Raw genomic sequence first — 14,247 nt, 5'->3', positions numbered from 1 at the left:
GAATTCTTTGGATTTGTGTCCATGATGGGTGGTGTTGCTGATCTGCTTACATACGATTACATTTCGAGTTCGGTATGCCTTTAGAGAGGGATATGCATTCTACATAACCAGGGAGAAATTAGTTCCTTAGATCTCAGTTACCGTACATCCATTTATAATGTATTATGTTTTAGAATATTGGTTTATTTTCCCCTCCCAAAATAATAACTTTATTAGTTTCAAAACCATTACAGATAATGCCAAGAACTGAGCATATTACCCAAGAGCTTCCCCCCCGCCATTTCTTTTGTGTGCCAGAACACCTATACGCTTTCTGTATGATAGTTTTAGCTGCTCCATAAGTATATCCCGCTGTGTATCTAAGACATTTTAAATGTCACGTAAGGCCAGATCTGAAGGACGTTACTGATACCCGGCTGTTTCTGCCCTCCTATTCCCCAGAAACCCGCCGAGGGCAGGATACGTGGGGATGCTGGACGGCCCTGCACAGCCCCGTGATTTACACCGCGCCGAGCCTTAGCGGGATGCCAATAAATTCCGCGGTACCTCGTCCTCCGCCGGCGCCCCCCGGCCCCGCAGCCCCCGGCCCCGCAGCGGGCACGGCGGGGGGGCTCCGCAGGTGCTGCAGGCGGGGTTGAACGCGGGGTCAGGGCCGCAGTCCCGGCGAGCCGCCGCGGGGCCGCGCTCATCAATTTCCCGTGCTCGGTGCCTGCGGCCCGGCGCGGCGCTAATGCGGAACAAATTGAGACATATCCTCTCCGTAATTAGTTCCAGCGTTTCAAAGATTTACGGTAAAATAATGGCCCGAGCCCCACCGGCCGGGCCCGGCCCTCCGCGCTCCGCCGCCGCACGGCGGTCCCGGCGCTGGGGAGGCGGCCTGGGGGCCGTGAGCTGGCCCCGGGGCCGGGCCGGGGGCGCGGGGAGCGGGCAGCGCTCAGCCGGCCGAGCCCCGCGCCGCTTCGGGCGGCAGGGCCGGCGGGGGAGCCGGGCCGAAGGGGACGTGCGGTGAAATCGCAGCGCCGGCGCACGGCCGGGGTCCCGGGCCGGGGGGGACCTCAGCGCCCGCCCGCCCGCGCCCTGCTCCGCGCAGCGGGCAGCCGGGGAGAGGGCGCACACCTCTCCCTCCTTGCGCCATCGAAAAAGGCTTTTCCGCCCCCCCCCCCCCCCCCAAAGGAAAACCAGAATGTCCTCTCCCCAGCTGGAAAGGGTGCCAGTGCCCTCGTCAGCCCAGGCAGGGGAGGCCGTTCCCGCCGTGCCGGCGGCTGCCGTCGTGCCCGCAGCGCTGAGGGGCAGCCAGGAGGGCAGGATCGGGCCCGCCGTGGTGAGCTCCAGCCCCTCCGCACCCTGCGCTCCCGCAGGGGCTTCGCAGCTTGGTTTCTGCTGCGCTTGTCAATTAAACTCTTATCAGCTCCCTGAGTGAAAGGAGACAGATCCCCCCTGCGTGCTGTGAGCGGGATTGGAAGGGCTGGGGGGTTCATCTCTCTTTATGTCAGTCTCCCCCGGCTCCGAGCCGCGAAGGGATCGTTTCTGAGTTTAAGGGCAGTAAGAATTACCGGTCCCTTAACGGGTTAGCACGGCAGGGGAGAGAGCGGAACGGGAAACGCCGGCCGGGAAGGTGCTTCACCTCTACCCAGGCTGGAGCAGGTTCCCGAGCCCGTTTTGCCCGGCGTCGAGTGGGACTCTCAGTAGAATAATCCTCGTCCAGGGAATATCCGTTGTTTAATCTTGCAGAGTATGCCTTCGAGCACAATCGAAGATAGAGCGTTATCAGGAATCAGCATAGGTATGGAATAGCGGGCAAACCAATGCAGCCTGATTGCTGCCTGGCAGAGGTTTGGATCGTGCGGTGTTCGAAGGGGAGAGGGCAGGAGGTCCCGGGCCCCTGGGTCTGGGCACCGACAAAGGACCTGCTGTCCCTGAACCGCCATCTCTCCGGCCATTGCTTTCAGCTGGGCACCGGAGCCCGGGCGCGGGCGCCCGGTTTGCGGGCCGGGGGGTGATTTACGCCAGGATGCGACTGGAATCAGGGTCGCGATCCCCGGGGAAGAGGCGAGCAGATGTCCCCCGCACGGCAGGAGCGGCTCCCCTGGGCTGCCGCGGGGCCCTGCTGCCAGCGCTCCCGGCCGGGGCTGGAGAGCGTGCTCTCTCCCTCCTGCCGGCTACAGGGGCGCGGCTGCGGGACGGGGCGCTGGCCGCTTTTCGGAGGGCCCCAGCCTGTCCCGGGATAGAAGGGTCCGGGCTTCCGTCCCCTCCTCGGGCTGCGCCGCTGCGGGTTTCTCCCGGGACATCCCGGGACGCCCCTGTGTGCGGCTGGCCCGCTCCGTGCCCGCACGGCGGAGGTGGCCCGGGGGGGCGCAGGTGCCGTGCAGGGCGCTGCGCAGGGCTGAGCGCAGCCCCGGCAGAGCGCCGCTTTCCCCCGGTGGCCGCGGGCGCTGCCGGCAGCCGCGGGGAGGGAGGGTGCGCTGCTGGCCGAGGGGTCGCCTTGTCTCACCGCTGGGAAGTGCGAGAGAGGCGAAGCTTCGGAAGGACTTCGCCAGTTCTTCTTCCCAGGTGGAATAACGCAGACCTAAGTGATCAAGAAAACATCTTTCCCTTTCAAGAAGATTTATCAAGCTAGGTTATTTTGAGCAAAGAAAAAACCCCACACTACTTCGAAAAATAGTCCGCTGGGGGAAGGGCTTTTTCTGTTTGTATTAGGAGAGGTCTAAGTTTTCTCGGGAAATTAAATACTCCGCCCAGGCTGGCCAAAGACTTGTTTCAGTACCTACGTTGTCCACCTTAGAGCCGGAGATGAAAAGGACCGACCTCAGGTGTCGGTCCCTCCCAGAAATGGGCAAATCCAGCAGCAGCCCCCCTCCCCGGCTCCGCACGGCCCGCGCGGGGGGAAGGGCAGGGGGCGATGCGGATGCGGGGAGCCCCGGCGCGGGAGCGGGACGGGAGCGGGAGCAGCCGGAGCCGGCGGTGCCAGCGCGGGCAGCGCGTTCCCTCCGCACCGGCACGGGCTGCGCTCGCAAACGGCGTCCGAGAGCGGTTTAGCTTTGCGTATACTCGGCACAAGCGGCAGATCCTGTAAGCTCAGACGATCTTTAATACCGGCAAAGACAAACAACAAATCTTTCGCTCTTACGTTACACGTAGATTTCCGTAACAAATAGATCTACACATTAAAAGCGATCTTAAATGGAATTCTCTGAAGAAAGTTTGTGAAAATTTAGGTATTTTCACTAATAACAAAACCAGACCGTTTTGGTTAAAGAGTGTAAAGAGAAAATGAAATACTTGGCTACTCTAACAACGACCTATTTTAATTTCTTTTGTTGTAGCATTTACCCCTTGCATTTGAAAACAGCGTTTCAAGATCGGCAACGCTTACGCTAATCTTTAATGCCTCAGGAGGAACGTAAATTGTCACCGGGACGACAGCGGGCTGGGTCTTTCCAGCGGCAGGTAAATGCTGAGGCGGCCGGGAAGGGTGCGCCGGGGGCTGCTGGGGGCACCCATGGCCCCGGCGCCGGGTTGCGGAGCCGCCACTCCAACAGCGGCCGGTGGCGGTGGGGATGCGCGGGGGAGCGGGACCGCCGCGCTGCCCCCGCACACCCCCCGAGCGGCCGCAGCTGCCAGGTGCGGTCCCACGCGTGCACGCAGAAGCACCCACCACCGCCACCCCCACTGATTATTAATTAGTTTTGAAGAAAGACGGTAGGATCCCTCTTGTCGCGTTCTGTGAGAGCGTCCCCCGCGGGGGCGGAGGGGGGGGCTGCGGGCTTGCTTCTGCCCCCGGTGCCGGCAGGTACCGCCACATCCTGCGGGGCTCTGCCGCCCTCCCCGGGGCGTCCTACCAGGGCAGCCGGTCTAGCAGGGCTCCCGCACCGCCAAAATCAGGGCATCCCATTCAGGGACGCTGCCAGGGCCCACCCGAAACCCGCCGTGCCGCCTGGACGGACCGTCCGGGAATAACGTGTAAGACGCCATCAGGGGCTCTCCCGTCCCCGCCCCCGGGATGTGCGCTTGGGGACCTGCTGTCCAGGAGGCTGAGGAGGGAAGAGATGGTCCGGGGCTCCGCAGGAGCAGTGCCAGGTGGATCTCCCAAAAGCAGGTTGCTTACGGCCCTGCGATCCTCCCCCGCCTGCCCAGCCGCTTCCTTCCCCCTCACGCACGGGCAGGTCGGAGGGACGGAGCTGGGAGGGGGCCCACGCCGGCGCCGGGCCCCTTGCAAAGGGCTCCCGCCCCTCCCCTCGCCGGCGGAGCCCCCGGTACCCTGGCACGGCCGGCTCTGAGCGGCGTGCCGCGGCCCGGCACAGGGAGCGCTCGGTGTGCGGGGCGGAGGCGGGGGCAGGCAGCCCGGACCCCCGGGCACACGCGGGTTCCTCCCACGGCGGGAGAGGCACCTGGAAAGCCACTTTCCCCTCGCAGGGACGGGGGCCGCCCGCCCCGGGCTGGGTCACTTCCCCTGGCTCCTACAAGGGCGGAGGCGACCCTGCCGCCCTCGGGAGTCCCCGCGGACATGCACGGAGCTGGCGGGGAAGTCGCCCAGCACGTACTTACTCGCCACCTGGATCCCTCTAACAGTCTCGCCAGCCTCTCCTAAAGCCGAAGGGATGTTAGGGTGAGATTTAGTGGCGCTTGCACCAGAAGCAGGGTGGGAGTGATGTGTAGGGGAGATATATTCTCCCACAGTAACCTCTCCCCCTCCATCCCCGGCTCTCCTTGTCTCCCACCTCCCCCCCCCCCTCCCCGCCCGCGTGTCTGGTCCGGCTGGGTTCAGCAGAGCGGGCTGTGGGCAGCCCCTCGGCGGAGGTTGTGTGAATGGAGGATCGGCCTGGCTGACTCCTCCTCCCCTGCAAGCGCCTCTATTTGAGCTTTGCAAAGTTGAGGGTGAGCAGGCATCCGAGGTGAGGCGTGCGAGGTGGCTGTGCCCCCCTAGCCCGGACAGACGGCCACAGGCGCAGACAGACAGACACAAGCACAGGCAGACAAGCCGCGCACGCCGCCCTGCCCTGCGCTGCCAGCGGGCGCAACCCCGGAGGCGATCCTGGAGAACAACCTTTCCCTGTCGCTGTTGCCGGCTCCCGCAGGGCTGGACCCGGGGAGCTGCGTGGCGGAGCAAACTTCCCCCAAAGGGCTGAGCTCGCCAGCCTGGTGCCTGCAGCCGGAGCCGGCCTCCGGCTTGGCGGGCAGGGGCCAGGTGTCCTGGAACAAGTGCGGCCCGGGGGGAGACTGGCTGCCCGGCGGCAGGCAGAAGGTCTGCGAGCAGATGAGCTCCGATGTCCGAGATCTCAACGCGCTGCTGCCCTCCGTGCCCTCCTTGCCGGGTAACAGCAACTGCACCATGCCGGTGAGCAGCGCGGCGCAGTGGGCTCCCGTCCTGGACTTCCCCCCGGGGGCCTCCTACGGCTCACTGGGGCCGCACTCCTTCATCAAGCAGGAGCCGAGCTGGAACGGATCGGACCCGCACGAGGAGCAATACCTGAGCGCCTTCACCGTCCACTTCTCCGGCCAGTTCACGGGCACGGCCGGGGCTTGCCGCTACGGGCCCTTCGGCGCCCCGCCGCCCAGCCAGCCGCCCTCCGGCCAGGCTCGGATGTTCCCCAACGGGCCCTACCTGCCCAACTGCTTGGAGAGCCAGCAAGCGATCCGCAACCAGGGTAAGGGCAGCGCCGCCGGGCGCCCCGGGCTCGGGGGGGGCGGCCCCCGGAGGGTCCGCCGAACCCGATGTAAACAGCAAACCCGGCCTTTCTCGGCAGCGGCCGGGCAGGGTCAGGCGAGCCAGCCCTTCCGTGCCTCCTCTCCCTGTCGCGTCGCTGCGGGGGGGGGGTTAGGAGCCACGAGTTGCTGCTTACCCCCACCCCCCGGCGGGGCAGCGGTCGGCTCTGCCAGGTGGGCTGGAGCCCCCCGTCTCCCTCCCCGGGCTGGAGCAGCCTCTCGCTTCGCAAAAGTTTGTTCGGGCCGGGGACGGCGCAAGCCCTGGGATGGAGATGGGCCCGGTGCCCCGAGACAATTCCCTGCACAGGCCGTGGCGGGGTGGGGGGTGTACCTCCGAACCGCCTCCTGAATCCGAAAACCGCTCCCCGCACGTCAGTGTGTTCAAGTCCCTTGTCGAATTAGCCTGGGGAGCAATGAATGCCCCCGGCCGGGCTAGGCAAACAGGGGCGCCGCGTAGCTCCCCCCCAGCACCCCGTGGCCAGGACGGGCTGCGCTGCAGCTGGCAGCGGCCCCCGCTGTTCGCACCGCCCTGAGAGATTCCCGTGGGCTGCACGACCGGGCGATGGGTCATGCCCTGCGTGTGGCACCGGGGATCAGCGTCTTAATCGTTTTTCTTCCAGCGGCTGCAGTGTAAACATCTCTTGGTGCAAACGCGAGGAAGAAGGGGAAGGGGGCGAGCGTGCGGAGAGCTCGCCCGAGACCTTTGGGGTCTTGTTCCCCCTCCTTCAGCCAGCGCCGGAGCCGCGGGCTGCCGGGCGCCTGCCCCGCACTCCGAGGCGCCGGGGGTGTCTGGCCGAGGGGGAGTCGGGCCGTCGCGGCCCCGAGACTCAGGGGACAGGGCAGCGGCAGAGGGTGGCGTGGCTCGGCCCGAGCGGAACGGCTCGCCGGGTCTCGCCGCTTTTGGTGCGGGGTCGTCGGCGCCCTGCCCGCGGCTCGGGCTGCTGTGCGGCGCGGAGGGCAGCCCCCTGCCCACAGGGAGGGGCTGGGGCCGGCGGCTCCGGCTCTGTGGCGGCCGGCGAAGGGAGGCAGGGCGAGGGGCCAGAGCGGCGGCCCAGGCCGGCCGGGCGGGCTCTGTACTGGCCGCCGAGGGGTGCCCCGAGGCCGGCGAGGCGGCCCGGGGCGAGGTTTGCCGAGAGGGGAGACGGCGGCGGCGGAGGGGAAGCGGCGGTTCAGCAGCGCGGCCGCGCACGGGCCTCCCCCGGGCAGCGCCGGGCCGCGGTCCCGGTGCCACCGCCCCGCTGTTTCGGCCCCCGGCGCCGGGCTCTAACGTCGGACGCTGCGGAGCGGGGCACGGGGCCGTGCCCTAGGAAGGACCGGCGCGTCCCTGGGGCTCGGGGGCGGCGAGGCCCCGCACCCGCTGCGCGCCCCGGGCAGCCCCAGGCTCCCAGCGGCGGGGGCGGCCTCGCACAGACAGGCCGTGCCGGGCCACGGGGTTCTGCGGGGGCATCTGGAAGGGGGTTATGCGTGGGAGAGGACTGGCAGCTGGGCCGAAAGAGCGAGGAGAAGGTGGAGAGGAGGGTGAGGGAGATGGACGCAGCCCTGGGTGGGTGAGCGGCCGGGCGGGAGGCAGAGCAGCCGCGCCACCCTGCCGTCCGCGTGTAGCCGCCGCAAAGGGGCACGGAGCCGGTATCGCACCGAGCCGCGGAGCCCGGCCCGGGCTGCACTGGGGCTGCGACGCCGTGCGGGCCCTGCTCGGCTGCGGCCCCGCCAGCCCTGCGCACACACCTGTGCCCGGCGGCCTCACACCGCCCCGGCCGCGCTCGGCCGGCCCGCCGCCCTGCCGGAGCCCGGGGAAGGCGGCGGCGGGGAGCGGGGCCGGTGGCCCGGCTGGCTGCCGTGCTCCGCCGGGCCGAGCGGGCTGGCCGCGGAGGGGGGTGGCCTTCAGCTCGGGGCTTCCTCCCCGCCCGGGCAGCGCTGCCTTAGCCACAACTATTTTCGGCGACACGCAGCGGGCTCCTTCGGCAAGAAGGAATTCGGCAAAGGGTGTTTGTTTGCACTTTTTTTTTTTTTTTTCTTTTTCGTGGATGGATAAAATGTTCTTGCTTTGGCTCTTCTCAAGGTTGAACTGCTATTTCTTTTTTTTTTTTTTTTAGCCGGTTCCTCCGACCGTGGGAAAGACACTACCTTGGCTCTGCGATGACATTTCTACCAAGTTTGGGATGGGGTGGGGGTTAGGAAACTAAGGCTTTGAAACCTCAGCCCAATTTTCTTCTCCCTCGCTTGTCTCTTTCATCCAGCTGGGCTCCTCCAACAACTGGATGCCCCCAGCACGCCCCATTCTCCAGCAGATGTACAACTTTCAATTATTTTCAGCACATTTTAATCAGGCCTGGCTCTGATAACGCCCTAATTAAAGAGACCTCGCTATCGGCAGCTCGGTTCAGAACTCAACTTTCTTATCACATTCCTGAAGCTTTGGGTCAGGCAACACCGGAAAATGTGGCCAAAACCTCGTTCTGCTCCGAGCTGCGTTTTGAAGGTCACCGCAAGTCTGCGCCGGGCCAGAAGCAACGTAGAAAGTGTCTGTTTTCTGCAAGTTAAAAAATGAGGCAGAGGGAAATGGGGAAAAAGGGAGTTGAAGGTTGATCCTCTACCCTGAGGGCTAAGGGAGGAGATAAGGAGCGAGAAACAGCTGTGGGATGGGAGCCCGTAAGGTACCGGCCTGTCAACGCTGCTCCCATCGCCGGGAAAGGAGCTCTGCTCCTAGGACGAGGGGGATGTGAGAGGGACTTGGCCGGGGACAAGCCAGTCCAGCCCCGGCAGTCTCAGGGCCAGCTTAAAATCATCGCGAAGGTGAAGGTTTCAAAGTCTTCTGGATTACTTTTTTCCCTCCCCGTCGCTCGCTTCATTTCATCCTCGCAACCCCGTAGGTTGTTAATTAAGTCCTGTAATGTCCCTGGATCCAGGCTGTCTGCAGAGAGAATAAAATAGAGAAGCAACAGTCGGATCCCTTTGCTGCCCCCCCACTCTGTCCTCTCTGACCCCCCACCCCCCCCGTGATTACCGACCGGCGGGGGTGAAGCAGAGACCTGGCACCGAAGGGAACTGAAAGGAGCCTGCAAACAGCCCCGAGTGCTCCCCCTCGACTCACAAAATCCCCCCCCGGCTACACGCCCCATCCAGACGGGGCTGCGGGGGGGTGTGTGTGCCCGTGCTGGAATAAGCGGGTTAAGAGAGAGGGGGGGTGAGGGAGGGGGTGCTCGTCGCCCCTTGGGTTTCTTTTCCCAGCCCGCGTCGGACTTTTGTTTTGGTTTTTTGGAAGAGTGGCTCTCGGAGCAGCTTGGTTCTCGGGGTAAATGCTGATGAGCCGAGAAGCCTCTGAGATAATATTACTTTGTAATTACTTTTTTAGCTGAAGTTGTTTAGCCAGCTCCAAGTCATTAATGAAAGTTGGTGTCCAAGCACCTGATTTACGATTTCGTGGCGGCCCGGGGTCAGCAGAGGTGGTCTCTTTCCATCTGAATCTGCTCGATGTAGGAAACAAAATAGCCTGTTTATTATTTTGGAGAGCAGTTTTCGCTGAAAGGAGGAGTTTTTATTTTTGCATGTAACATTCCGCCTCTTTATTGCAGACTCTTCAGAAAGCGGCTCTTAAAAAAAAAAAAAAAAAGGAAAGATTAAAGGGTAACTTCTAAATTGGAAACGGCAGAGGAGTACGCTGAGCAGATGGGAATCTTCCTCTTTAATATGAACAACAATTAATGAAAACATCCTTTTTATTACCGAAGCCGATCTGTTCTCTTTAAACACGAATGAGACTTCCGACTGTCCGCCCCTCGGAGCGGGCTGCCCGGCCCGGCGCTGCCCGGGGGGGTCCCGGGGGGCTCCCCCCGCCCCGTGCCCGCAGCCCTACGAGGTGCCTGTGCGGGGGGGGGCGGGGGGGGGAGCCACGGAAGGGGCACAGCCTGGCCGTGGTTTTTCCCTCGCCGTGGGCAGCAGCAGCGGGGGCAGATCCACCTGGTGCGATAAGTGCGAAGTATTGCGGTGCCGTGGGTGCATGGCGGTGGGGACCTGCGGCTCCTGTCGCCTGCTCGAAGGGGCTTGGTGGGAAGCTGGTGGCACCTCCTAACGGCGCTGTGGTCTCTCCGGCAGGTTATGGCACCGTGGCGTTTGACGGGACCCCGAGCTACGGCCACACGCCGTCTCACCACGCCGCGCAGTTTACAAACCACTCCTTCAAACACGAGGACCCCATCAGCCAGCAGCCCTCCCTAGGTAACTGCAGCCTCCGCGGGCCCGTCCCAAAGGGCGCTGGTGGCAATCTGGAATGACTCCGGAGTCGTGCCACTGCGCCTCACCTGCCCCGGCAAGCCTGGCACGGGGCTGGAGCTGCCAAAACTCTGGGACCCGGGACCCTGCAGCCCCCTCGCAGCACAGGGCGCGGGACCAGCCGGTGGCCACAGGGGCTAACTCTTTGCCGCTTTCTCCGCAGGGGACCAGCAGTACTCGGTGCCACCCCCGGTGTATGGTTGTCACACCCCCACTGACAGCTGCACGGGCAGTCAGGCCCTGCTCCTGCGGAACCCCTACAACAGGTACCTCCGCCGGCAGGGAGCTCTGCCTGGCCTCCTTTTGCGCGGGTTGTTGCTCGGACGTGGTCTCTCCCCGGCATGCCGTTCAGCTTTCTCCTTTCTGCAAGGAAACATATTTTTTCCTTTCTCAAAAGAAAAATAGATTCACACGTAGAAAAACCCCAAACAAACAACAACAACAACAAAAAAACCAAACCAAAAAGCCCAATCCACCCACCCAACAAAAAAAAAACCACCACAAAACCAGAAAAGATTCTGCACCCTCTGCCCCGGGCCTAGCTGCATAAGCTCGGGGGAGCTGCTCCCTGGCCGCAGGTGCTGATCACCTTTGGGAAGCAGGAGCCAGACTGCCCGGCCTCCCTGGCACATGCCAGTCCTGGAACCCTCTGGTGCGAAGGGTTTGGGATTTTCTCTCATCCACGCCAGGGACAGGTGCCCACGGCAGCCAGCAGAGCCCAGCTGTGGGGCTCCACCAGCAGAGCCTGCCCCAAACCCCGCTCCAGAGCATCCCTCACTGCCCGTCCCCAGCACCCCCACACTGCACCCATCCCCTCTGCCCCGGCTCAGGCTGCGGAGCGCAGGGCGTCCACCCCAGCTGCAGGATCCGACCTGCAAGGTGCACCGGTTGGCCCCTGCCCCTGTGCCTTCTCCCTGCACCCGGTGCTGGCGATCTCCCCAGCCGCTCTTCTCCGAGGCCGGGAAGGTGCAGGAGTGCTCAGCGGTGCGCAGCATGATGGGCAGAGCATGGTACAGGCAATGAAAACTTGACTCCGTCCAGGGGCTTTGTTTTGCCCTTCCAATGGCTCCCAGGAGCGACAGGGACTGGCCTGCAAGGAGGTTATTTATTGAAAACGGGACAATAAACCTATCGGATTTCCGTGCCGGGAGAAAGGTGCATCTGGAGCTTTGCTGGAAGCACAAACGCTCTTTGCCAACAGACAGGTCCATGGCAAGCACGGCTTCCCGTTTTCTTTGGTCTGGCATGGAGGCCAGGCGTGTCTCTTGCAGTTTTACAACGTCTTTAGTGAGCAAAGAAGTTCCCCAAAATTTATTCCTCAACTTTTTGTGAACTTGGAGCCTCTCCCATATCTTGGAGTTGCTAAGTAACTCTCGCATACAAAACAATATGCCTGCGCGAAGGAAGCTGTGAGCGGCTCCTCTCGTAGGCCGGTTATATCATCTCTGATTAATCAACACTGGACGTGGGACAACAAAATTCTGTCACTTCCAGAAGCCACTTTGCTAATGAACGTGAGTTGACGTCAAGGGAAGGAGGGAATGAGGTAATGAAGGAAGGAAAGAAGCCTATCCAGAGAGATTAGCTCGCAGAATAATTGGCGGGGCGAACTCCTGCGCTGAAGTGACAGAGATTGCTCGCCTCGTAGGGAAATCTATAAATACGGTGTGTAGGGAGGCTAGGGGAGGGCAGCTCGGAGCCACCGCTCTCCCCAGCACCGCAGCCCGCGGGGCTCGCCCCTGCCGCCCTGCCGGGGCCGCCGGTGGAGGCGGGAGCACGGCGGGCGCCCCCCCCCCGCGCCGGCCCTGCCCGTTTGTGCGGTGAGCGGTGCCACCCAGGCCGGGGAGGTGCGATCCCCGTCGGAAGCCGCTGCTTCTGCCGAGAGCTCCCACCTCCAGGTGCCCCGGGGGGGTGTGTGGGGGGGTGAGCCCAGCCTGGCATCGCCCCGCCGCCGCCACCTCCCGCCCAGCTCCGGGGCGCGGAGCCCGGCGCGCACGGGCAGCGCTGCGGAGCCTGTTTCTCCCCGAGCCGAGCCCTGATACCGCTCCGCTCCCTGGGAGGTTTACTGCCTGCTGCGGTGGGATCAGGGTTTAAGCCCTTAAACCTCACGCGAGCCCGTACTGATGTGCGGGGGTGTAAATCAGGGCAGAACTTGTTCCACGTCGAGGGCAGCTGTGCAAAGCCTGTGCCTGCATCTAAGCCTGAACGGGTGGGTGGGCTCGGTACGGCCTCCCCTGTCCCCCCGCACACCTTCCACAGCACCTGGGAACACCGGGGTTCCCGCTACACAAGTGTGCTTCCTAGAAAGTGGTGTCACGGCGGTGGATGAGCAGTTACGGTACAGAAACGGACATGACTCATTAGCCGCATCCCCAACGGCCTGGAAACCGACCGCACTGTCTTTATCCATATTTATATTGATATGGCGAAATCGTTACTTTATTTTTTTTTTTTTTTAAGACCGTATTTATTCCGCACCTCCTTTGCGAAGGTTTGTTTTGCTTTTCGCGGCTCAGGTGGAGTTTGCCGGCTGTGCTTTGACGACCGGTGGCTCGGCTGCCTCATCGGCAGGGATGGGGCGGTGAGGCTGCCCGCCGCCGTGCCCGTGCCCGCTGCGCGCCTCCCTGCGCCCATGGGCGGCCGCTGCGCGGGGCGCGCAAGGGACTGCGCCCACCCCGGCGGTGCCGCCCCGATGCAGCGCGCAGCTGCCGTGCCTTCTCTCCCGGGCCACGGCAAAGCCGTCGGGAAGGCAACAGCTTGGAAGAAATGGCTAAAAGATCGTAATTCTTACACTGGAAGCAAAAGTATCTCGGAAATCTCTCGCCTCGGCAACTACTCGCTGTGTTTATAGCGCAGCCCGTTCCTCTGCCAAGGAGTACTGCGCCTGTTGTTGATAGCTGGACATGGATGACAAACCCGCACAGATTGCAAGTGTGCGCTAGATGACTAGCATTTGTGGGTCCATTAAAATGGTGATGTGAACTTTTCTACCTCGCACTGTTTAATGTAGTAAACATGCTCGATGTTGAAAATTTACTGTGAGTCACACTTACAAAGACTTTAAAAGTGGAGGAGTCTTGGTTCAGATTATAGCTCTTTCTGTGCAGAGGTCAAGAACTCGGCAATACTGCAATGCAGGCCAAAACAAACTCTATATGATCTACTACTGGTTTCCTTTTAAGTTCCCTTTTTGCTCAGCGTTGACTTCCTTTTATTCCACTCCAACTTACATTAATCCCCGTTGTAGGAACGTTCCCCCCCCTTCCTCTCGTTTCTCTTTAAAAGCATCTCTGTAATGAAAATAAGTTATTTTTAGCGTCGTCTTTGTGGCCGTTTGGAGGGCCAAGGATTCAGATTGGGATCGGTGCAGGCATATCCCCGGAGACCCCGCTCTCCTTCTAATCATTCAAACCTCATCCAAAGCCGAGATTTGGAGAGGAGCTGTTAATTCCATGAGATCATCGGACGGTACTGTCAATAGTCGATCGTGGCGAGGTGTAAACGGAGTTAGGGATGCCCTGTTCTCTGTCACTTGTCAGATGCGAGATGTTTAAGCCTGCGTCGGTGCCCGACGGCCCCCGGGCAAACGTGCCTGACTTTGCTTTTACCGGGGCCCACCTGCCGCCGTCCCAGGGCCGCCTCAGCACGGCTTGGCACAGCCCGGGCAGCCCCGCTTCCCGAGGTACAAGCCGCAGGGCCCCGGGCTCAGCACCGCCGCAGGAAAGGTGCTTCCCCCGCTTCTGCCCTTGGCCGCTGCCGGCGGCAGGGATCACGCGCACCCCCTCTGCAACCCTTCGGAGGGGGGTGGGGGTGCCCTCCCAGGGCAGGGGCATAGCCCGCCCGGGCGTGCCGAGGGGCCGCAGCGCATCCCGCGGGAGTCCGCTCCCGGGGCCGCGAGTCAAACGGCTCCGTCCCCCCACGTCGCGCCGCTGCAACGCGCCCTGCTCGGCTCCGTCCCGGGCTCGCGTGGGTCTGAGCCGGGCTGGCGTGGGGTGCCGAGCCGGGCTGGTTTGGGGTGCTTTTGGGGTGCTGAGCCCGGGCTGGCGTGGACCTGAGCCGGGCTGGCGTGGGGTGCTTTTGGGGTGCTGAGCCCGGGCTGGCGTTGATCTGAGCCGGGCTGGCGTGGGGTCCGAGCCGGGCTGGCGTGGGGTCCCAGCCCGGGCTGGCGTGGGGTCCGAGCCGGGCTGGCGTGGGGTCCGAGCCGGGCTGGCGTGGGTCCGAGCCGGGCTGGCGTGGGTCCGAGCCGGGCTGGCTTGGGGTGCCGCGGCCGGCGCC

At 63.2% G+C, this 14,247-nt stretch overlaps 1 protein-coding gene across 6 annotated transcripts in view; it reads left to right on the top strand.

Annotated features, from left to right (window-relative positions):
* The first annotated feature begins 2,559 nt into the window (after positions 1-2,559).
* WT1 (WT1 transcription factor) overlaps positions 2,560-14,247 on the top strand; it is a 41,612-nt gene continuing 29,924 nt past the window's right edge. Inside the window, exons 1-4 of one of the 6 annotated variants that reach the window (XM_055722518.1) lie at positions 2,560-3,069; positions 3,324-3,447; positions 9,796-9,918; positions 10,136-10,238. Coding sequence is in view for 4 of the 6 variants with exons in the window: in XM_055722513.1 (XP_055578488.1) it covers positions 5,255-5,645; positions 9,796-9,918; positions 10,136-10,238 (617 nt within the window). In the remaining 2 variants the exon portion in view is untranslated. Of the gene's footprint in view, positions 3,448-4,764; positions 5,646-9,225; positions 9,673-9,795; positions 9,919-10,135; positions 10,239-14,247 lie in introns of those variants that run through there. The other 5 variants (XM_055722517.1, XM_055722513.1, XM_055722516.1 and 2 more) reach the window with 5 other exon arrangements.

The sequence above is a fragment of the Falco cherrug genome, chromosome 10 (assembly GCF_023634085.1).
Source record: "Falco cherrug isolate bFalChe1 chromosome 10, bFalChe1.pri, whole genome shotgun sequence".
In the NCBI taxonomy this organism is placed as follows: domain Eukaryota; kingdom Metazoa; phylum Chordata; class Aves; order Falconiformes; family Falconidae; genus Falco; species Falco cherrug.
The sequence above is the reverse complement of the archived record's forward strand: the minus strand, read 5'-3'. Positions and strand labels throughout refer to the sequence as shown.